The 23,027-nt window shown below is 43.2% G+C and overlaps 1 protein-coding gene across 6 annotated transcripts in view; it reads right to left on the bottom strand.

The window, feature by feature from the left end:
* PTCH2 (patched 2) overlaps nt 1–23,027 on the bottom strand; it is a 120,658-nt gene that overhangs the window by 33,667 nt on the left and 63,964 nt on the right. For 4 of the 6 annotated variants that reach the window (XM_033915872.1, XM_033915871.1, XM_033915869.1 and 1 more), the window contains exons 7-12: nt 22,813–22,934; nt 15,119–15,266; nt 7,645–7,776; nt 7,410–7,565; nt 4,172–4,264; nt 3,961–4,086 (exon numbers count right to left, since the gene is read on the bottom strand). In XM_033915872.1, the coding sequence (XP_033771763.1) occupies nt 3,961–4,086; nt 4,172–4,264; nt 7,410–7,565; nt 7,645–7,776; nt 15,119–15,266; nt 22,813–22,934 (777 nt within the window). Of the gene's footprint in view, nt 1–3,960; nt 4,087–4,171; nt 4,265–7,409; nt 7,777–15,118; nt 15,267–22,812; nt 22,935–23,027 lie in introns of those variants that run through there. The other 2 variants (XM_033915873.1, XR_004536572.1) reach the window with 2 other exon arrangements.

Genomic DNA, 23,027 nt, shown 5'->3' on the forward strand with positions numbered 1-23,027 from the left:
ATCTAAACTCGGAGGGGGGGGAGAAACCAATCTCTGCATATTCTGCATGTTTAAAAGGAGACCGAAAGGAGGAGACCGAAGTCCATGCTGCCCCCAACTCTCCTGCTCTCTGCCGCCCTTCCCCGCAGTACAGCCCTGCTTTTTACCCGCGGGTTAAAACCATGGGCTCACACTGCGGGGAAAGGCGGCAGAGAGCAGGAGATGTGCCTCAGCTGGTTCCTGATTCCTTTCGGGGCAGGGAGCAGAGTGGCAGAGAGCAGGGTTTTTGCTGCAGGACAAGGATTTTAGGGCACCAGAGAACAGGAAAAGACGTGAATGACTGATCCTCAGCAGTCGCTTCTTTTTTGATTGGCCAGCCCAGTCGGTGTTCCTTAAATAGTTTAGTGAATCGCTGCCTTTCCCTCATTTGCATGCGCGGATCGGATCGGGAGGAAGGTTAGTGAATCGGGTTGAGGTCGGGACACGATCAGTGTCCTTAGTGAATCCAGCCCTTGGTGTCTGAGGATTTCAAGTTGGCAAAACAATGTGACAAGCTGGTGGCTACAGCCAGAGGGATGCTAAGCCTCACAGAGAAGGGGTACAACCCGCAGGAGAAAGGAGGTGCTGATGCCCCTGTGCAAGTTACTGGTGAAGCCCCACTTGGAGTACTGGGTTCAGTTTTGGAGGCCATATGTCACTAAGGACGCAAAAAGACTTGAAGCGGTTCAGAGAAAAGCGATGAAAGTGGTATGAGGTTTGCAGCACAAGACATGAGGAGAGAGTGGTAGAAACCTGGAACGCTCTTCCGGAGTCTGTCATAGTGGAAAACACCCTCCAAGGATTCAAGACAAAGTTAGACAAGTTCCTGCTGAACCAGAACGTACGCAGGTAGGGCTAGTCTCAGTTAGGGTGCTGGTCTTTGACCAGAGGGCTGCTGCGTGAGTGGACTGCTGGACACGATGGACCACTGGTCTGACCCAGCAGCGGCAATTCTTATGTTCTTATGTTGATCTGAAGGTAGGTGGATATAAGAACATAAGAATAGCCTTGTTAACCATCCCTTTTTGAATAATTCTTAACATCCTGTTTGCTTTTTGGGCAGCCAGCGCACATTGAGCGGAAGGTTTCATCGTATTGTCTACAATGATACCCAGATCCTTTTCTTGGGCGCTAACCCCCAAGGTGGACCCTAGCATCTGGGAACTGTGATTCAGGTTATTCTTCCCAGTGTCATCACTTTGCATTTGTCCACATTAAATTTCATCTGTCACTTGGACGTCCAGTCTTCCAATTTCCTAAGGTCCGCCTGCAATTTTTCACAATCCGCATGCGTTTCAACAACTTTGAACAGTTTAGTGTCATCTGCAAATTTAATCATCTCACTCGTGGTGGAGAGGGGTGATATTGGAAAGGTACTGCATTAACTTACAAACAGACTTTTTCCAGAGACAGGAAGCTGGTCGAACTTGAGGACATGAGCTGAGGTTGCAGGGGGGCAGACTCAGGAATAATGTCAGGAAGATACCTGGACTGCCCTCCTAGGGAGATGAAAATGGTAGTGGAATTCATAAATACATGGGATAAAGACAGAGGAGAACGGAAGCAAACCCTGGTGGGAAAGAAAGCCAGGGCCAGACAGACTTCTACCGTCTGTGCCCTGATCATGGCTGCGCAGGTCTGGATGGCACTTCGATGGCAACTTTTGTCATTGAAAAGCCTCTGCCCAGAAAATGGCAAAGACAAATCAAGATCAAGTTTACATATGTAGTATCATATACATACATAGTAGATGACGGCAGATAAAGGCCCGAATGGTCCATCCAGTCTGCCCAACTTGATTCAATTTAAATTTTTTCAATTTTTCCTTCTTAGCTATTTCTGTCACACCATATGGTATGAGGCAGACTGGATGATGGCGAAGGTGACTCTCTGTTCAATAAATTTATTGATTTAAAGACTCGACGCGTACGTGTTTTGGCCTAACCGGCCTGCATCAGAAGTCTTGATAAAAGATGGATTTAATTCAATAACCTTCTGACATCTTATGAGGTTGAACATTCTCAGCGCTGCTCACAAAAAGTACAGTCCAGCACACCCTGACAAAAGCCACAGCATGAGGGCTACCCAGTCGCAGCGAGACCTGGACAACTGCAACCATCATGACACCAGCGGCGGAAGCCTAAGAGGACCATATAGGCTTTTATCTGCCATCATCTACTGTGCAGTGCTGGTGTTAAACTTTCAGCATCGGCCCTCAGGTGTAAATATTTATTTTATGCATGCAATAGGAAACTAATCGAGGCTTATTACATGCAACCCACAGACACAGGAACGAGAGGAAGCAAAGGACATGAGAAACACACTCGACTCGCATTACTCCCCCCTCCCCATACTGAGTCAAAAGGTCAGTAAAGAGGATTATACAAGTGTGAACATAATCTTAGAAGTGCTTTCAGGGCAGGGATTAAGATAGAAGCCCTCATTAACTTGCAGTCGCTGTTCGGTCACACTTTTCTCACGCACACACTCTCGGAGCTGATGCAAAGCTCCCAAGTAGACCAGAGCCACAGACTGAATTTACCTTCAGGAAGATCATTTTCAAAGGAATTTGGTCAGCTAATGGAGCAAGTTCTAGGAAAATCCCCCAGAAGGTTATCATGCCCCTGTACCGGGCCATGGTGCGCCCTCACCTGGAGTACTGCGTCCAGCACTGGTTGCCATACATGAAGAAGGGCACGGTACTACTCGAAAGGGTTCAGAGAAGAGCAACTAAGATGGTTAAGGGGCTGGAAGAGTTCCCGTACAGCAAAAGATTAAAGAAACTGGGCCTCTTCTCCCTCAAACAGAAAAGATTGAGAGGGGACATGATCGAAACATGAAGGGAATAGACTTAGTAGATAAGGGCAGGTTGTTCACCCTCTCCAAGATAGGGAGAATGAGAGGGCACTCTCTAAAATTGAAAGGGGATAGATTCCGTATGAACGTAAGGAAGTTCTTCTTCACCCAGAGAGTGGTAGAAAACTGGAACGCTCTTCCGGAGTCTGTCAAAGGGGAAAACACCCTCCAGGGATTCAAGACAAAGTTAGACAAGTTCCTGCTGAACCAGAACATACGCAGGTAAGGCTAGTAGTCTCAGTTAGGGCGCTGGACTTTGACCAGAGGGCCGCCGTGTGAGCGGACTGCTGGGTATGATGGACCACTTGTCTGACCCAGCAGTGGCAATTCTTATGTTCTCCAAACTGCCCTCTCCTGAACGGACACTTACCAGAGCAACATGGATATAACATTTCCATATAAAAAAAAGGAAAAATAGTTTTGTAGCAAAAGAACCTCTATAAATCCTCCTTAGATCCCAAAAGGTAAGAGAGAGCATAAAGATAAGGAGATTGAAAAAGCAGAAACAAACAATTTGGTTCATAAGAAGAAAGGAAACTGAGGTGATTCCCTCCACCTACTCATTCCCTCTACATCAATTGGATGAAAAGGCTGGAGAAATCCCTAATTTCATCAGATTTACATAGGCTCTCAACTGCTATGGCTGAAAATATCCATATTTAACCCCTAAATATTTTATCAAACAAAGAAAGGTACATCCTACTTTAATGCCATAAAGTTTTCCTGCGATCTTGCATTTCCTGCATTGCATGCATTTTAACTGTGATAAGACAGGAAAGGCTGGGAGAGGCGCATGCAGGAATTTTGTTACAAAATCTCTATAAATCCTTCGCCACGCAGGAGCAGAGAGCACGGCCTCAGATCTTCAGAAAGAAGCTCAGCCGTGTGCTCGTCTGAAACTTAGCATAAAGTGTAGGATGTAGAAGCAGGAAAATGACACGTCAAGCGCTGGAGTTATTCGCCTTCTCTACGCTAAACCTCAGGGCAGACCAGCTGCAACAATCAGTTGGAAGAGGGAGAGAGGTGAAGGTAGATATGAGAAAAAGATGGATGGGCAAAGCTGAAGAAAAGGGGCTGCCACCCTACCTGAAGGGAGAATGCCCGCAGAGCTGGAATGGGCACCAGAGCTGCCATGAAGAAGGCGATGACGTTATTGATGGATGTGAGGGTGACACTGGTTCCAGTACGACGAAGACATTCCCCTGTCCGCTCCTACAACAGAAAACAAAGAGGGCCTCACTCGCACGTGCTAAGGCTTGCTGCCTCTCTCTCTCTCACACAGCACACGCTTACCAACCTTGACTGGCGTGCCGGATCCAGCTTCAGTGAAGGCATGTGCTAGAAGAAACATGTCATCCACTCCGATCCCCAAAGCCAGGAAGGGCAGCACCTGAGGACACCAGAAAGACCACCAAAAATTATGCAGCAGCGCTGGAGTCCAGGGGAACGCTCAGCATTTGATACCCTGTGGCATGGTATTCCTTCAGGAACACTCAGTAATCCCGCAGAACCAGTCTGGGAATGCCACACTATAGGGATGTGCTAAGCGTGGCACATTATAGCATTTTATAACTGTAGGCAGTGCTCTGGATGTGGCACACGACATAGAGTGGGATCCTTGTGACAATGATCTGGGTATTCCTGCAGAGGCCTCTGGGTGGAGCCTATTATAGTGTTCAACACTAGTGAACAATCGCTACGCACCACGGTTCTTGTTCAAGATGAAAGAAAAAGCCTCCGTTTCTGCTGAGCCTAATTGAATCTGACTCTACCAGTTAAGCATCCTAGACATAATTGTCATTACATGAACAGTCCTATTAAGCTGTTCAATTCTTTGGCAACAGGGCAACTTCTCTTGAGTGAAGCTTTTTCCTTGTGCCATGACTGGTTGCTCAGGGACTCCGTGGACCAATCAGAGATCTGTTTAACCTGATTGGTTACAAGGGAGTATTTAGGACACTACCACGCCATGTTTTCTATGTTTAGCGAGCAGAGGGCGTGACTTTTTTAAAGCGAGTAAGCAACATTTGGTTTTCTTATTTTATCCGTTCCTACAGCAGTTTATGTTGTTAAATCATTTATTGTGGGCTCGTATACTTGAAGGTTTAGTGGTATTTATGCCACCAAACGATCGTCGGCCTTATAAAGTGGGACCTTTTTGTTGCTGACAAACTGGTAGAGTCAGATTCAAGTAGGCTCAGCAGAAACGGAGGCTTTTTCTTTCGTCCTGAACAAGAACCGTGGTGCGTAGCGATTGTTCCCTAGTGGAGAGCTCTGTTTTTGTTGAATATTTTTTCTCCATTCCTCCTTTTTTTGATTTTGCATATTATAGTGTGACATTCCTTCTACTACTACTAATTATACCTAGGGCGCTACCAGACGTACGCAGTGCTGTACAGAGTCACGAAGGAGATGGTCCCTGCTCAAATGAGCATTCCTGTGGAAACACTCTTGTGGATGCTACACTACAGGACAGTATTTCTGTGGAATGCTCTGAATGTAGCACATTAGAAGTGTGACATTTCTGTGGGAACATTTTGGGTGTGGCACTGGCACTTTCTAGTATGGCATTCCTGTGGGTACCCTTATGGGTGGGTTACACTATAGTAGGCTTACCCTTGTGGCAGCGCTATAGGTGTGTTAAACTACACTATGGTAAGAATATAAGAACTGCCATACTGGGACAGACCGAAGGTCCCTCAAGCCCAGTCTCCTGTTTCCAACAGTGGCCAACCCAGGTCCCAAGTACCTGACAGAAACCCAAAGAGTAGCAACATTCCTGAGCTGAGATTGTGATGTCATAATGCTTCATTCCACCAGTGCCTAAGAGCCAACCTCAGCAGTGATGTCACAATGGCTCAACTGTCCTATACTTGAAGAAACAAAAAACAATGTGGAGAAATTATGTTCCTGAGATGGACTTTATTAATATTAAAATAATATTAAAACTTGGCAAACCACATAAAAACCTCTAGTACGCAGTCCACTGAAAAGCTTTGGACCCTGGACCCAACACGGTCCGTGTTTCGACAGAATGTCTTCTTCAGGGGTTCCTATGAAGTCCTTTGGTAAAGATACCTGGATAAAAATGCCAGTCAGAAATAAACTGTTCCGTAGAAGTCGTGTGCAGGACTTCACAGGGACCCCTGAAGAAGAAATGCTGTCGAAACACGGACCGTGTTGGGTCCAGGGTCCAAAGCTTTTCAGCGGACTGTGTACTAGAGGTTTTTATGTGGTTTACCAAGTTTTAATATTATTTTAATATTAATAAAGTCCATCTCAGGATTCTCCACATTGTTTTTTGTTTCTTCTTGGAGATCATTGGGTCAATTCTCTTGTTTTCATCTGTCTTATACTTGATTCACATAAGAACATAAGAATTGCCGTACTGGGACAGAGCAAAGGTTTCCAACACTGGCCAACCCAGGTCCCAAGTACCTAACTAGATCCCAAGTAGTAAAACAGATTTTATTCTGCCTATCCTAGGAATAAGCAGTGGATTTCTCCAATCCATCTCAATAATGGCCTATAGGAAATTATCCAAACTTTTTTCAAACCCTGCTAAGCTGTCTGATTTCACCACATTCTTCAGCAACGAATTCCAGAGTGCGAAGAAATATTTTCTCTGGTTTGTTTTAAATCTACTACTTAGTAGCTTCATCACATGCCCCCTAGACCTAGTATTTTTGGAAAAAATAAGCAAGCGATTCACATCTACCCTTTCCACTCCCCTTAGCATTTTATGGACCTCTATCATATCACTCCTGAGCCATCTCTTCTCCGAGCTGAAGAGCCTTAGCCACTTTAACCTCTCCTCATAGAGAAGTCGTCCCATCCCTTTTATCATTTTTGTTGCTCTTCTCTGTACCTTTGCTAATTCCGCTATATCTTTTTTGAGATACAGTGACCGGAACTGCACAAAGTATCCTTGTGAAATGCCCTGGATGTGGCACATTATAGTGTGGTATTCATCTTGGGTGTGGAATGCCTCGAGTGTGTTACCCAATATTTCTTGAGAATTCTCTTGTCTTTCTTACATTACCAGAGTTTTTCAATAGCAGTTTATTCAGGTAAATGAGCTCTTTGAGGGTAAAGCCTACATCTTCTCCTACAATTCCCTTGCCTTTACCATATTTTCCTGGAGCTGAGAGAAAGATTAGTCCAGTCCGGGATTTCTGAGAACCCTATTCGGCTACATTATGTCAATGCTTCTCAACTCCGCCCTCAGGGCACACTCGGCCAGTTAGGCTTTCAGGATATGCACAGTGAATATGCGTGGGACTGATTTGCATACCAAAGAGGCACTGCATGCAAATCTGTCTCATGCACTGACGTAGTGAGAGTGGGAGGCACCCACTGCTTTAGGATGTTAATTCCAAACCAGGACTGGCCAAAAAGCCTCCCTCCTGGAACTGAGTAACTTGGCAGCTCTGCAGTCAGGTCACAGAGGCAGTCAAGGATCCGGTTGTGCATTTTCAAACTAGGCGTGTCTTTGATCATCATTATTATGGTCTTTTCAGCTCGATTTCTTGTACCTGAGTAGTGGCAGCATTGAAAGACAGTCCGAGCAGAGAGCACAGCCCCAGGCCTGATGCCACGGACAGGGCCACCAGCAGGACTCCAGCCAAGCCCACAGCACCTTGGGATTTGGAACAATCCCAGCGTAGCATGGTGACACAGGCATACGCGAGCTGAAAGGGAGAGAGAAGACAGAGGTCAGAGTGAGGAAAACATTGCAAGCCCTATCGTGTGGCTCACCGGGGTGCGTACCATGAGGAGATACCCGCCAGCAACTCGGATGACACTGACATCGGAGAAGGATTTCATAATGTCATTCAGCGTCGTGGTGGAGAAAGCATGGATGTTTTGAGATGAGTTCTGTGGTACAGACTGCTGGGCAAGCTGTGAAAAGACCAATAGGAAATCTGTCATGTGCCACGTCAGCACCACAAAGCCAGAGGAGCTAGGAATGACAAGGGAGCAGTGCTGAAAAGCGAGAGAAAGCTCACACCATATAACCCACTTGGAAAAGGAGGTGATGATGCCTTTGTATAAGTCTCTGGTAACATCTCATTTAGAATATTGAATGAAAATCTGGAGACTGAACCCTCAAAAAGATATAAAAAGACATGGAGGGTAATTTTTGATATGGCGTCCAAATCTGAATTTAGACGTTTTACAGAGGACACACAAAAATCCAGTAAAACTGCCCAATCCCTCCCTGATTCCCCAAAGCAACCTCATCTACTCTTTATCTCCTCTAGAAATTACCAGAAATCTTCTTCATGTAATACGTTCTTTGTAATTCTTTTGCAATCCGCCTTGAACCGCAAGACAATGGCGGAATAGAAATCTCTAATGTAATGTAATAATCAAAACGTCCAAAACGCATCCCAAATTGGCACTTGTCAGGATGTCCAAGTGACGATAATCGAAACAGTCTTTCTGTACCTGTGGCAAGGTGTTGCAGCCTCTATGCGTCCAGAGCATGAGATGGGCATGGTGGAGGCGTGTTATGGGTGGGCTTCGTGCAGTCTCAAGGATGTCTTGCAGCGATAATCAAACATTTTGCAAGATATTCTGGATGAAACTTATACGTTTGGAACTAGACCTGTTTTAGAAGGGTCTAAGTGCCACAAAGGTGCCCAAACTGACCAGATGAGCACTGCATGCATCAAGGTAAGACACCCCCACACTCCCCCAGTGCTCACTGACCCCCAAAAACAGCAGCATGTGTTTTGGGGTTTCTTAAGTAGCCTGGTGGGTGGGCTAATGAACCATAGAGAGGACTAGCGAGTCTCATAAGACACTCTAACCACTACATTCATGGTGGAAAATGTGAGCTCACCAAAAACACCCCAAAACCCTACTCTACTGCCACATAGGTACCACCTGCAGCCATAAGTGCTCTTGGGGGGACGGGGGACTCACCATAAATCATAAGGAGTTATACATCTGGCACCCTTTATGTGAAGTTCACAGCAGTGCCGTCTAAGGATGTCTTTGTCTTTGTGGCCCCACCCACGTCCAAATGGTCAGGATTAGAATGTTTTCAAAAATCGAAAATGGGGTATAAAGTGAGATGTCCCAGTGACCAAGATGTCTAAGTAGACGATTTTCAAGAAATAAATATATATTTGGACGTCCAGCAGTTTATCATTCGAAAATGGCCATTTTTGTTCCTCCAACTTAGGATGTTCGGTTGGAAACATCCAAGTTGAACATCGATGTTTTTTTCAAAAATGCCCCTCTGTGTGTCTATCTTTTTAAACCATTTTCAAAAAAATAAACTAAACCTTGAATTTATAGACCGTGTCATCTCTACAACAATAAAGCTCAACTCAGTTTACAGTAGAAAACAGAAAAGAAATAGTGAGATGAAGACTTTACAATTTAGAGAATAGCCAAGTTTTTACATATTTACGAAAAGTACCTGGCTCAAGCCATTGGGATGTCGGAGGGGCCAATATTTTTATTAGACTGGAAACACAGACATCCCAGCAGAGCAGTGGGACACCTCAAGGGGCAAAGGTCTCAGGTACAAACCTCACCATAATCCCTTTATATTTTATGGTGAGCCCGTCAAAGCCCCCCCCCCCCAAACCTACTAGACCCAACTCTACAGCACACCAATAGCTCTTATGCCTGCAGGAGACACCTCTAGGTGGGTACACTGGGTTTCGATGGGCGTAGTAGTCAGAGGGGGGGATGGGACTGAGTCCCCACCCACTAGGCTACTCCAGGAACCTACTTGTTGCTCTACTAGAACGGAAGCTGGAATGTACTATTTCATTCACATCTTTGGGGGGGGGGTCATTTTACATCCCTCTAGTGGTCATCTGCTCAGTTTGGTCACCTTTTGGGCACTTACATTCAAATTATGCCCTGGACATATTCTTAAATGTTCGATTATGGCAGAAAAATGTCCAAGTCCTATGGCCGCCCTAGTCCCACTCAAACCACATCTCTAGCACGCCCCCTTCAGATTTAGCCAAATTTTTCTAGCAAACAGGTTTCAATAATAGATAATTGGAAGGGTTTGGCAAGAGAAACGTCCATCCGCCCCTTTAAGTCACTTTCAGGACGGTTTTCATTTTTGAAAGTGAGTGCCGTAGTACAAGGGATTTTCAAAAGGTTTCCACACTTTTATGGGCCTCATAATCGAAAGAGAAAAACATCCAAAAACCAGTCTAAGTCGGCGATCATCAGTCAAAGATGACGATCATCAGTCAAAAATGTCCAAGTGTCGATAATAAAAACGGGTTTTGGACATAGGCCTTCATAGTGCCGCTGAACGACCAGAGCTAAACGGGGTGTGTCAGGAGGAGTGTCGAGGGCGGGACGTGGCAGGCTTAGACTTAGTCATACAGCATGTATAACCGAAAGTTATACAGCACAGGATCGACGGAACTTGGACGTTGTGACTTAGACCATTTAAAGCATGGTATAAGTCGCAAAAACCGACCTAAAGTGACCAGAAAGCACTGCAAACACATAATACAGACCCCACACACACTATCCCAGTGATCACTGACCCCCATAACCCCATAAAAATCGTAATCACACCTTTAAAATTCAGATTCCAGACCATCATCACCTGGCAGCCTGGCATAGGAAAGCCTAGTCGACTTGCACTGAGGTGGCTTAAGTCGTTAGGAGGTTAGGGACCCATGGAGAGGAGGACCCATGCCCATAAGCCCCTGTAATCACTGCATTGATATTGAAACATGTGCACTCCCCTATACATCCCCCAAACCCTTTTGTACTGGCATATAAGTGGCTCCTGCAGCCATAAGGGCTATTGGGGTGGTAGATAAGTGGGTCTAGTAGATTCTGGGTGTTTTGGGGGGCTCACCATGACCTATGAGGGAGCTGTAGTGAGATGTTTATGTGGGACCCTTTTTGTGATGTTCTCTGTAAGGTACTCCATTACTCTGGTGTCATGTCTGGGTGTTCAGTCCATCACTTTGCGGTCCAACAGGGCTTGTTCTAGGCGTTTTTGAGTTGGACAGAAAGTTGGACGAAAATGTGGTATAAAAATGGACGATTTAGCGACTTGGATGATCAAATTGGCAGGACGTATAATTAGACGATTTTCAAAACAAAAAAAAAGTTGGACGTATTTTTCAAAAATATGTCCTAAGCTGTTTTTTACTTTGGATGACTTGCGACTTAGACAAAAACAGACTTAGACGTTCCTTTTGATTATGCCCCTCTATTTATTAAATATCTCAGAAGCAAATGACATACGTTTCCACATAATCACTGTTTTGCAATACATTTTTCCTAACAGCTTACTAATTTTTTAATGCCATCAGAAATGAATGTTTTTGATTGAGCGTGAAATATGAACGTGCGGAAACGTTTGAAGAATCCTCGTGTAAACCAGTCTGACAATGGTTTTAAGGATGGTCTATTAAAATGTAATCAACTCTAAACTGGATGGAGTCAGTCCAGAGGATGGCCTTCATCATACAGACTTAAAGAGCTCAGTTTCTTATACCCTGCCAAATATCAGCAAGGATTCACTGTACATAAGATTCTGAGATCAATCTTTAAAGCTGAGGAGTCTTAGAACATAGACTGGAAGAGGTCATGAGGGATTATAAGAAGAGATAGGTCTAACATTTTTCTGAATTTGTAGTAAGAAGGGAGCTGACGCAGAGAAACTTTGGAAATATATATATTTTGGAAGAAGGCAGGAGGGGGAGATATGATAGATATGCTATGAGTCCCTTTCAATTGAAAGAAAGCTCTGGAATGAGGGGGCATAGGAGAAAGGAGAAAGGGACCAGACTCAGGAGTAAGTTGAGGAAACATTTCTTCACGGAAAGGGTGGGTGAATTCATGGAAAAGCCTCTCAGGGTAGATGGTAGAGACAAACGCTCTATCTGAATTCAAGAAATCTTGGGACAAGCGCATAGGATCTGTAGGAATAGTAGAGATTAGGAGATGGTGTGGATGGGCAGATTGAATGGTCCATGTGGACTTTGTTCACCATCATTTTCTCCACATCTTCAGCAAAGGTAAGCTGCTTGGTGGCTTTTTACACATAAGTCAGGAGCCATCAAGGTCTGATCGAATGCCAGATTGCACCCCACTAACCAGTGACCTTCTAATTCCTGCACAAGAAACTGTTCAACCATTCCAGTGCTTGTCATTCTGTGAACATAAGAAGCTGAGGTCAAAAAAAGGTTCCGGGAGACACGTCTTTACATCTGGCAGTGAAACTGGGAATCAGCTTCATTTTATCAGGGACTGGGGGAGGGGGCAATGATTTCACATCCTGCTGTTCATTTCCCCCTCAGAAGCCCCCTGTGGAAGTTCGACAGTCAAGAATGATGACTGCAATTGCCAAGGGTCACAGGGGTGAAAGGTTGGATTAGGTCACCTTGCCTCTCTGGGGCAGTCTGGTGCATACCGAGCATCTGTTACCTTTCTGTAAGTTCATGCATGCGTCAGTACCTCCCCAGCCGTCCAGATCATGCACTGCTCAAGTTTACAGAGCAGTTGAACTTCAGGATGACTGCAAGTTCCAGTGGCCGCTCTTGCCCCAGAAACCCCTCCCCATTACAATCAGCATTGGTACTGAACTGAGGTGATCAGATCTGCAGATGACAGAAAACTGTTCAAAGCTACAGAATGACATGCAGACTATGTGAAGCTACAGGAGAATACTGGAAGGCTGGAAGACTGGGCGTAAATGGCAAATGAAACATAATGTGGAAAATGGTAGAAGTCCAACAATCTGGACTGCTTGGGGATTGGGTCAGTTTGGATTTCAGATTTTCCGGAGTCACGGGCAGTAGTTTTAAAATTCAAATTGAAGAAATATAGAATAGATGAACAAGTCGATTTTGATTTCTTCACTAACAAATACAGAATGTTTCATTGATCAAAACTGTTGGTTAGGTGCCATCGACTCGTGTTCGTGCCCTAATAACTTGATGAATTATAGGTCTCAAAAGAAATCAGTTTTATGCTAGTCTGGAAAGGTCCTCCAGCGTCATCTCCATGGTTGTTTGCAACATGTCCAGCCATCTGATTGTAGGTCGCCCTCTTTGCCTAGTTCCCAAACATAATGGCCTCTTCCAATGATCTCTCTCTTCTGATGGTGTAACCAAAATAAGACAGTTGTAACTTCATCATTTAAGAACATAAGAACGGCCTTCCTGGGTCAGACCAATGGTCCATCAAGCCCAGTAGCCCATTCTCACGGTGGCCAATCCAGGTCACCAGTACCTGGCCAAAACCCAAAGTGTAGGAATATTCCATGCTACCGATCCAGGACAAGCAGTGACTTCCCCCATGTCTTTCTCAATAACAGATTTCAAGTGACGTAGCCGGTTTGATCTCTTCCAGAATTGACTTGTTAGTTCTTCTGGCGGTCCATGGAATGCAAAAAATCCTTCTCCAGAACCAAAGCATCATGTTTTCTACATAATGGTTACTGTAGATGGGCAGACTAGATGGGCCATTTGGCCTTTTGTTTGCAGTTCATCTAAATGTCAAAGGGGAGGCATGGTTTAGTGGGACAAGAATGGACTTATGATTTGGACATTTATGTGCAATAATGAGCCTTAGAAGTATGAGGTAAGGTAAAGCTACTCTGAGGAGCATAAAATAATACTAAAGACAACAAATATGGAAGCTAGAGCTTGAACAATGCTCTATGACACGTGTGTCAAACAGAAGGCCCGCAGGTCGAATCTGGCCATTTTATGTGGCCCATGGTAGTGCTCCCGGAATTTCCCCTTTTCATGGCGCAGCATGTCTTCCCTCCCGTGCCGGTCTGATGTCACCGTCATGCTGAAAAATCTGCCAGCCTCGGCAGTGATTCAGCAACGTTGTCCATGGCTCCCCTTCTTGCTTTCCGTCTGCCTCGGTATGTCTCCAATGATGCAACTTCCTGTTTCTGCCTGGGTGGACCACGGCAGCTGGAAAGCAGAAAGGAGCGTCGCTGACAACGTTGCCGAATCACTGCCAAGGCGGCAGATTTTCAGCATGACGGCAACATGGGAGAGCTAGGGACTGAGAGGAGATGGAGAATTGAGAGGTAGCCAAAAATTTAAAAAGAAGGGTGAGAAAGAGGGCAAGATTTGAGTGGACAAAGGCAAAAAAGAAAAGAAAAAGTTAAGAAAGCTGAAAGGGAAAAATCAATACGTTGGAGACAGGCATAAGAAGGAAATGGAACGAGAGAAGAGGAGAAAAAAATGGACAGCAGACCCTGGAAAGAGAATTAGTTGAGGATAGACAAAAAGCAGAAAGAGAAACTGGGACCAAGATGATGGAAAAGCAAAATAACCAGACAACAAAAGGTAGAAAAAATAACTGTATGTTCTATTTTGTGATTACAATACGTCAGATTTGAAACGTGTATCCTGCCAGAGCTGTTGTTAGACCGCGAACGTGAGTTAAGACCTAACAGAGAGAGGAAATGTCTTTTTTTATTTATTTTGTTTACATCACAGAGCCAGTTGGAGAGGTTGCAACCCTAGACTTCTACTGGGACTAAGGGCTCCTTTTATTAAGGTGCAATAACTGATTTAGCACGTGCTAAATGCTAAGATGCCCATAGGAATAAAGTGGTGATGCGCTAAATCAGTTATTGCACCTTAATAAAAGGACCCCTAAGTATCTTAATAAAAAATTTGGCCCGCAACTTAGCCTGTGTTTTAGATTTCGGCCCCTTATGTGATTGAGTTTGACACCCCTGTCTATGAGCTACCATCAATATCGTACACTTAATTTTATTTTCTATTGGTAGCCAGTGAAATTTTACGTACGAGGGGGTTACATGATCCCTAATACGAACTTTACCAAGTAGCCAAATGGCAGTTTGTAAATGTTTGAATTGTACTGTCAATATCGTCCCCTGGGCCTATCCTCAAACATCCAGTTTTTGCCGTAGACGTTTTGTCCAATGTTCCATTTGGTGTCAATAGAAATTGTGCTTTTTTTCATTTGGTCCCAGTTTTATGGAATTGTTTTCCACTAGAGTTGAGAAAAGAGGAATCCTTTGGGTTCAGCTGACTGAATTCCTTGGTATTGAGAGTATGTACGGATTAGGTTGTTTATTTTATGTGTGCTTGACTTTTCTTTTTGTTTCTTTCCTGGTTTTAATAGAGTTCATTAAATTATTTTGTAAACCGCTTTGACCTTACTTATAGTTTAAGAAGTATATAGTGTTAATAAGCATACACGTATTCCCAAAGGGTCTCCAATGCATACTTCACAAGTCTACCTCAACAAACTTTCTCTGCCATGCTTCCAAGATGGCAGTCGCCTTCTCCTCGTTCCAGTTGATGTCATGAATCTCGTAGTCATCCTTGAAATGTTCATACAGCTGCCGGGGGCTCATTAGGAGAAACATGGTCTGCAGAGCTTCGGCACTATAGAAATAAAGGTAAATGGACATGAAGAGGAAGAGTCAAAGGACCTAAGCTGGAGAGAAATATCTATGCTCAAACCATGCAGCATCAGCTCTCTACTCCACCAGTCTAGTCCAGTCTCCAGCATCAGTGCCAATGTCACCTCGCTTCAATCGCATCTGCGATCTGTGCTGAAATGCATCAAAGTCAAAGAGGTTTTCCTGGCCAGAAGAAGCGATTCTCCCTTTGTAAGGATGCTGCACTTAGGGCTCTCCTACAAGTAAACTCTTTTATAGACTTCAAAGGGAGATGGAGAAAATATTCTATAAAAAGCTGCATTAACAGTTTCCAGAGGACGTGCTGAGGTTCCAATGGAACACAGATTCCTGCTAAATTGATCCATTAATGAAGGTTAACTTATTTGCACTGAATCTGCTAAATGAATCTATTAAAAATGGCCTGAAGAGGCAACTTCTTTCTGTAACAACTGTGTGAATAAGGTCTATTGATTAAATCTGTACAGAAATATTCCAACAACAGCCCCAATATAAGCAAAAGATTTCTTGCAAAAGCTACAAGACTGGTGCTTAAACATCAAATAATCAATATGTATTCAAAGAGTTCAAAAAGGTGAATACATATTGATTAGATGTTATTTGATTTTTCACTCTTTTTGCATTTTGCACTCAGACTTATACACTGAAGGGTTCTGGGATGTTTTACAACTTAAAACCCGTTTGGATAAAGGAGAACCAACAACTTGCCTAAACAGGGGTTAAGACTGAGGACCCTCTACACACATTTAAGATTTTGAACTAATTTAGTTTTCCGCAGCCTCTTATTTTGAAAGATTTTTCTACATACTTTATCTCTTCATCTTTCTGTCTCAGGTTCGTTAGTATAAAAAGTTAGATGCAAAGCATTGATAAAGAAAGCTAAACAAGAATATGAAGAACAACTTGCCAAAGAGGCAAAAACTCAGAGTAACAATTTTTTAGGTACAACAAAAGCAGAAAACCTGTGAGGGAATCCATGGGGCTATTGTATGATCAAAGAGTAAATGGTGCACTCAGGGAGGATAAGGCCTTAGCAGAGAGAATGAATGAATCCTTTGTTTCAGTCTTTACGATAGATATAAGAAATCTTCCTGAACCAGAAATGGTTTTCAAGGGTGATGAGGCAGAGGAATTGAAAGAAATCTTAGTGAACTTAGAAGACATATTAAGCAAACCAACAAGTTAAAAAGTGATAAATCACCTGGATCAGATGGTATACATTCCAGGGTACTAAAAGAACTCAAACATGAAATTGCTGATTGTTGTTAGTGATCTGTAACCTGTTGCTAAACTCGTCTGTAGTACCTGAAGACTGGAGGGAGGCCAATGTTATGCCAATTTTTTAAAAGGGTTCCGGGGGAGATCCAGGAAATTACCTCAGTGCCGGGCAAAATAGTGGAAACAATTATAAAAAATAAAATTGTGGAACATGAAGACAAACATGATTTAATGAGACAGAGTCAGCATGGGTTCAGCTGAGGAAGGTCGTGCCTCACGAATTTGCTTGACTTCTTTGAAGGAGTAAATAAACATGTGGATAAAGGTGAGCCGGTTGACATAGAGTATCTAGATTTCCAGAAAGCTTTTGACAAAGGTCCTCATGAGAGGCTCTTGAGAAAATTAAAGAGACATGAGATAGGAGGCAATGTTCAATTGTGAATTAAGAATTGGTTATTGGATAGAAAACAAAGGGTAGGGTTAAATGGCCATTTTTCTCAATGGAGGAGGGTAAATAGTGGTGTGCCACAGGGATCTGTACTGAGACCGGTGCTATTTAACTTATTTATAAATGATTTGGAAATTGGAACTATGAGTGAGGTGATTGAATTTACAGATGACACTAAACAGTTCAAAGCTGTTAAAATGCAGGCAGACCTTAGGAAACTGGAAAACTGGGCATCCAAATGGCAAATGAAATTTAATGTGGACAAATGTAAAGTGATGCACATCGGGAAGAATAATCCAAATCACAGTTCCCAGATGCTAGGGTCCATCTTGGGGGTCAGTGCTCAAGAAAAAGATCTGGGTGTCATCGTGGACAATACATTGAAACCTTCCGCCCGCCCAATGTGCAGTGACGGTCAAGAAAGCAAATGAGATGCTAGGAATGATTAGAAAAGGGATGGTAAACAAGACTAAGAATGTTATAAAGCCCCTGTATTGCTCAATGGAGTGACCTTACCTGGAATATTGCGTTCAATTCTGATCTCCTCATCTCAAGAAAGACATAGTGGCACTAGAAAAGGTTCAAAGAAGAGTGACCAAGATGATAAAAGGGATGGAACTCCTCTCGCATGAGGAAAGACTAAATGGTTAGGGCTCTTCAGCTTGGAAAAGAGAAGGCTGAGGGGAGATAGGATTGAAATCTACAAAATTCTGAGTGGAATAGAACGGGTGCAAGTGGATCGATTTTTCACTCCGTCAAAAATGACAAAGACTAGGGGACACGCAATGAAGTTAGAGAAATACTTTTAAAACCAATAAGAGGAAATTTTTTTTCACTCAGAGAATAGTTAAGCTCTGGAATGCATTGCCAGAGGATATGGTAAGAATGGTTAATGTAGCTGATTTTAAAATATATTTTTTGTTCCTGGAGAAAAAGTCCATAGTCTGCTGTTGAGACAGACATGGGAGAAGCCACTTCTTGCCCTGGATTGGTGGCGTGGAATGCTGCTACTATTTGGGATTTTGCCAGGTTCTTGTGACTTGGATTGGCCTCTGTGAAGATGGACCATTGGTCTGATCCAGGAAGGCTATTCTTATGTTCTTATGGAATTTTGGCAACCTTTATCATTAGTGTGCTAAGCCACCAGTTCTAGAAGTGGGGGGGGGGGGGGGGGGAGGGACTTGAGAGTGAGTGGGAGATACCAGATCACAGATGAGGAAGGGGGGGGGTGAATGAAGGGAGAGATATTAGACTGAGCAGGTGCCTTGAACCGGCCCTGGCAGCCTCTCTGACTTTGGAGCATTCCAGCACAGGTGAGGTGAAGTTAGCACTGATATTGGAGAGAGATGAACACGATGGTCCCCTCGCTCACTTGGTGACGTCCCAGCTGCAAATGAATAGTTAACCCTACCCTGATGTCGGATTTGAGAATGTGCAAAGACCCTTCTTCAATAGGAAATGCCTGTATATTTAAAATCTTCTCCCTTAATACAACATCTTTTGTATTTTTTATGGGTATTTCCTCTTCTCACTCCCAGAGCCTTTTTTTTTTTTTAGTTGTTCTGGTTAGTTACCATAAATTTCCTTGACCTTTCCCTTCTGGAGCCAGTAATAGGGCACAAGATGGCTGCCGTCATTCCAACGTTAAAATACTCCCTTAAAATGCTTTTTTAAAAAAAAAAAAGGTACACTCATAAACTACGGAGCCTGGGACTTGCACATATCAAAAAAACCTGAGCAAGCTAAAACCATACAAAATTGAGGTACAAATCAGCTAAAACAAAATTGTTGTTCTCATTCAAAATGTAAAGTCCTAGACAAATGCTCATTTTTGAATAGAAATCACACAAAACATCAGAATACTGTCTCATGTTTGTTATTCTAACCTGAATCTATATTAAAGATAGGGGGAGAAGGAGACTATGGCCCAAATTCACTAAGCTCACTGATGGTGTCCCAACCAGTTTGCGAGCCTTCTCCAACCCAGACCCGATACACTAACCTTCTGCTTGATCCGGTCCGCACATGCAAATGAGGGGAAATGGCATGCAAATTAGGAAGGCAGTGATTCACTAAACAGAAGAAGGAACACCGATTGGGCTGGCCGATCCAAAAAAGAAGTGACCAGTCGCTCACATCCTTGCAGACTGTCCTGCTCTCTGCCCTGAAACCATTTTTTTTAAACCCATCTCCCTTGTGCAAAAAGCGCCCTGCTCTCTGCCAGCCCGTGGTTTTAACCCGTGGGTTTAAAGCGTGTTCTGTTCTGTAGTCTGGCTGCAAAGCAAAAGTCCTAAAACAACAATAATTTGAGTTGTCAGGAAGCAATTTTTAACTAGCAAAGCCTTGAAAATGTCAATCAAATAACTGTAGCATATAATGAAGTGCATTCCACTTGGCAACCTTCCCCCTTAGGCGCTGATTGGGCGGACATAATAGAGAGTGGGTCCCTGCCTAAACGCAGAGCAGGAGCGGGGCTTGTGAAGTTGATCCGTGGAATCGCTTGTGGATGTACATCTGATCAGATCATTTACATGGGGACTTCTTTAGTGAATCGGTCGCCCGGCAAGACTCGGCTACGGATTGCCCACGGATTGGATCGGAAAGGTGAGTTTAGGGAATCTAGGCCTATGTTATACAAAGACAACATAATAATACAAAAATCTATACAAGAAAGTAAGAGCCATATTTTCTGATTTGTGTGTTTTTTGTTTTTTTTAATTCTTTATTCATTTTCAAATTTACAATAAGTGTAACAATATATCCAAACAAATTAACAATAAATATAACACTTAATAATCATTAATGGTACAAATAATATGCTCATCTCCCACCCTTCCTTATCATATAATCAATACCTTATAATATGTAACAATAAATTTATCCCCCCCTCCTCCCCTCCCCCCCTCACAATCAAACTTGTAAATTTAAGGGGGAAAAAAATAAAAAATAAAATGTCATCTAATCGGTACAATACTTTATAAATGGCTCCCACACATCCTGAAATTTCCTGAAAAAACTGCGCTGTATTGCAATAAATCTTTCCATTTTATAAACATGACATAAGGAATTCCACCAGAAATTTTAATTTAATCTACTCCAATTTTTCCAATTATACATAATTTGTTGAATGGCAACCCCAGTCATTGTAAGTAATAATTTGTTATTATTTGTAGAAATCTGACTTTTTGCTCTCATTTGTGTGTTTTTATTTTTCTTATAATAAACATTGGAAATTTTTTTTTTTTTTTTTTTTAATCACTCAAATAGGAAGGGCATAAGATATCAATCCAATTTCATTCATTCAAGAACTCAAAGTTTGTGAAACAATGAAAATCAAAATGCCTTTAAAATGTAAAACCTGTAGGAGAAAGTGAATTTTCACCCCAGAAAAATTGAAGCTAAGTTTAAATGGAATAGCTGTGCAAGACGGATCTTCCAAGTTCCTGCTGAACCAGAACGTACGCACGTAATGCTAATTCCATTAGGGCGCTGGTCTTTGACTGCTGGGCACGATGGACCACTGGCCTGACCCAGCAGCGTCAATTCTTATATTAAAGATTGTGAAAAGTCCAGTTCCTTACTGAGGGATAAAGCTCAAACTCTTATATGGTGTCATCCCCCCCCTCCCCCGCCAGACAAGTCCAGTTCCTGATTTTGTCCTTTTGGATGGACAGGGTTAAATCTCTGTTCCAGTCTCAGAAGTTTGCCCTCTTCAGGGCAGCTCAGCTTAACTTTGAAATGACTGCAGCCATCTTGGTTCTGCCGTTTTAATCGCAGTTTTTAAGCTGGCTTTTCTTTTTTTTTTTTTTCTTAATCTGCCTTTGCACAATATATTTCTAGTGGTCATGGAATAGTTTTTCGTCTTAGTGGCCCTATTGCTTCCTCTGATGCCAACATGACACACAAAGGAAGGAAAAAGGTTTTAAGCTGTTTAGTGATATTTTTGTGTTAGCAAAATCTTCAAATCCAGTCTTCGTGTGTTTTATCAAGGCACTTGATGGGCTGGGCAGTTCAATGGGGTTTTTTTCATATTTTTAAAAACCGTTTTCATGTGACTCGGCAGCTATTAAAGTTGTTCTTCTCCAAACACGTCGTGTTTCCCTCCCCCTCTTTTCTTTCCTTCATTTGCAGTTCTCCCCATTTTCCTCCTTCTGTCAACTCTATCTTGGTTTTCAACGTATTCTTCTCTAAGCAGCTCAGGTCCTGGGGAGTGCACTCCCTTTAATATTCTATGCTGCCCTGACTTTCATCATTTCTACTGAGTGGCTTTTGTTGAAAATATGTTTTATTTAGAAATTATTGAACATAAAACAAAACCACAACATTCAGAAACAGAGCCCAAGTAGAAAACAAGTGATAAGAAAATCTATCACTTTGTTCTGCTGAGTGGCTTTTAAGCTTTATGTTTATAAATAGATCTGACGTTCTTTTGGGTAATTATTTGGGCGAAGTGAACGTCTAGCCCAGGGGGAGCCAATTCCGGTCCTCGAGAGCCAGAGCCAGAGCCAGGTCAGGTTTTCAGGATCTCCACCATGAATATGTATGAAATGAATTTGCATGCACTGCCTCCTTGAGATGCAAATCTATCTCATGCATATTTATTGTGGATATCCTGAAAACCTGATCTGGCTCCGGCTCTCGAGGACCTGAATTGCCTACCCCTGGTCTAGCACCACAAGGGTAGACAATGTGAAATCCAGCCTCTGAATAAGACTCTGGTGAGACCTCATTTAGAATACTGTGTACAATTCTGGAGGCCACACCTTCAAAAAGATGTAAAAAGGATGGAGTCTGTCCAGAAGAAGGCTACTAAAATGGTGTGTGGTCTTCGTCATAAGGTGTATGGGGACAGACTCAATCTGCATACTTTGGAGGAAAGGCGGGAGAGGGGAGATGTGATAGAGATGTTTAAATACCTACGTGATGTAAATGCACATGAGTCGAGTCTCTTTAATTTGAAAGGAAACTTTGCAATGAGAGGTCATAGGATGAAGTTAAGTGATAGGCTCCAGAGTAATCTGAGGAAATACTTTTTTTACAGAAAGGGTGGTAGATGCGTAGAACAGTCTCCTGGAAGAGGTGGTGGAGACAGAGACTGTGTCTGAATTCAAGAGGGCCTGGGATAGGCAGTTGGGATCTCTCGGAGAGAGAAAGAGATAATGGTTACTGCGGATGGATAGACTAGATGGGCCATTTGGCCTTTATCTGCCAACATGTTTCTATGTTAACCACTCTTATTTATAAAGGATTTAATATCTTCCACCGTGTCTTTTCTAAGACTTCTATCTTCATAGGCCTAGCAGACTGCTTCCCTATCTGTTTTCTGGGACCTTCCATCAGACTCAGTTGAAGGAAAGTGTGTCAGCAGAGTACGACAATGCCTTCCTCCTACAGACTGGGATGGTCGCAACATTGGACTGGAACACCAAAGCTTAACAGATGAATGACACAGAGCTACTTTGTTTCTCTGTCTCCATCTGCTGGCCAACTGACATAACCCACAGGTTCATCACTGCTCTAAAAGTAAGAAAAGAATGAAGTATGACATAAGTTCTTCATATCTCCTATCTCTTCATCCCAAATATCCCACTTTCTTTCCTGTATTTTACTTCAGCAGTGATCCTAATATTTCACCCCTTACCTCTACCATGAACCAATATTCCTGCTCCTTTATCTCTGCAGCATGTTTATCGAAATTCATAGTGTGCCATGTTAGAAACCCCCACCCTGCTAATACACTTCATCTCCACAATGCCAGCATCCTCCCCACCTCTACCACGTGCCCTACCTCTATTGTGTGCCCCTACCTTTGTCATGTAAGCTATTAATAAGCTAGTACCCTCACCTCTGCAGCGTTCCCTGCGAGTTCTTCACAAGGCCACCCAGTATCAGCTCCTCCTGCCAGTGCATGAACTTCTTGGAAAACCCGTAGCAACCTCCTGTGAGCTCCAAGGAAATGTCCGGATTCTGGGGAAGTCAGAAAAGATTGAGTGAAGGAGAGTCAACTGACCAAGAACATCCCAGGGGGCCACTCTGCAGCTGGATCTACCTGGAGAATCC

Source organism: Geotrypetes seraphini, chromosome 12, assembly GCF_902459505.1.
Source record: "Geotrypetes seraphini chromosome 12, aGeoSer1.1, whole genome shotgun sequence".
NCBI classification, from domain to species: domain Eukaryota; kingdom Metazoa; phylum Chordata; class Amphibia; order Gymnophiona; family Dermophiidae; genus Geotrypetes; species Geotrypetes seraphini.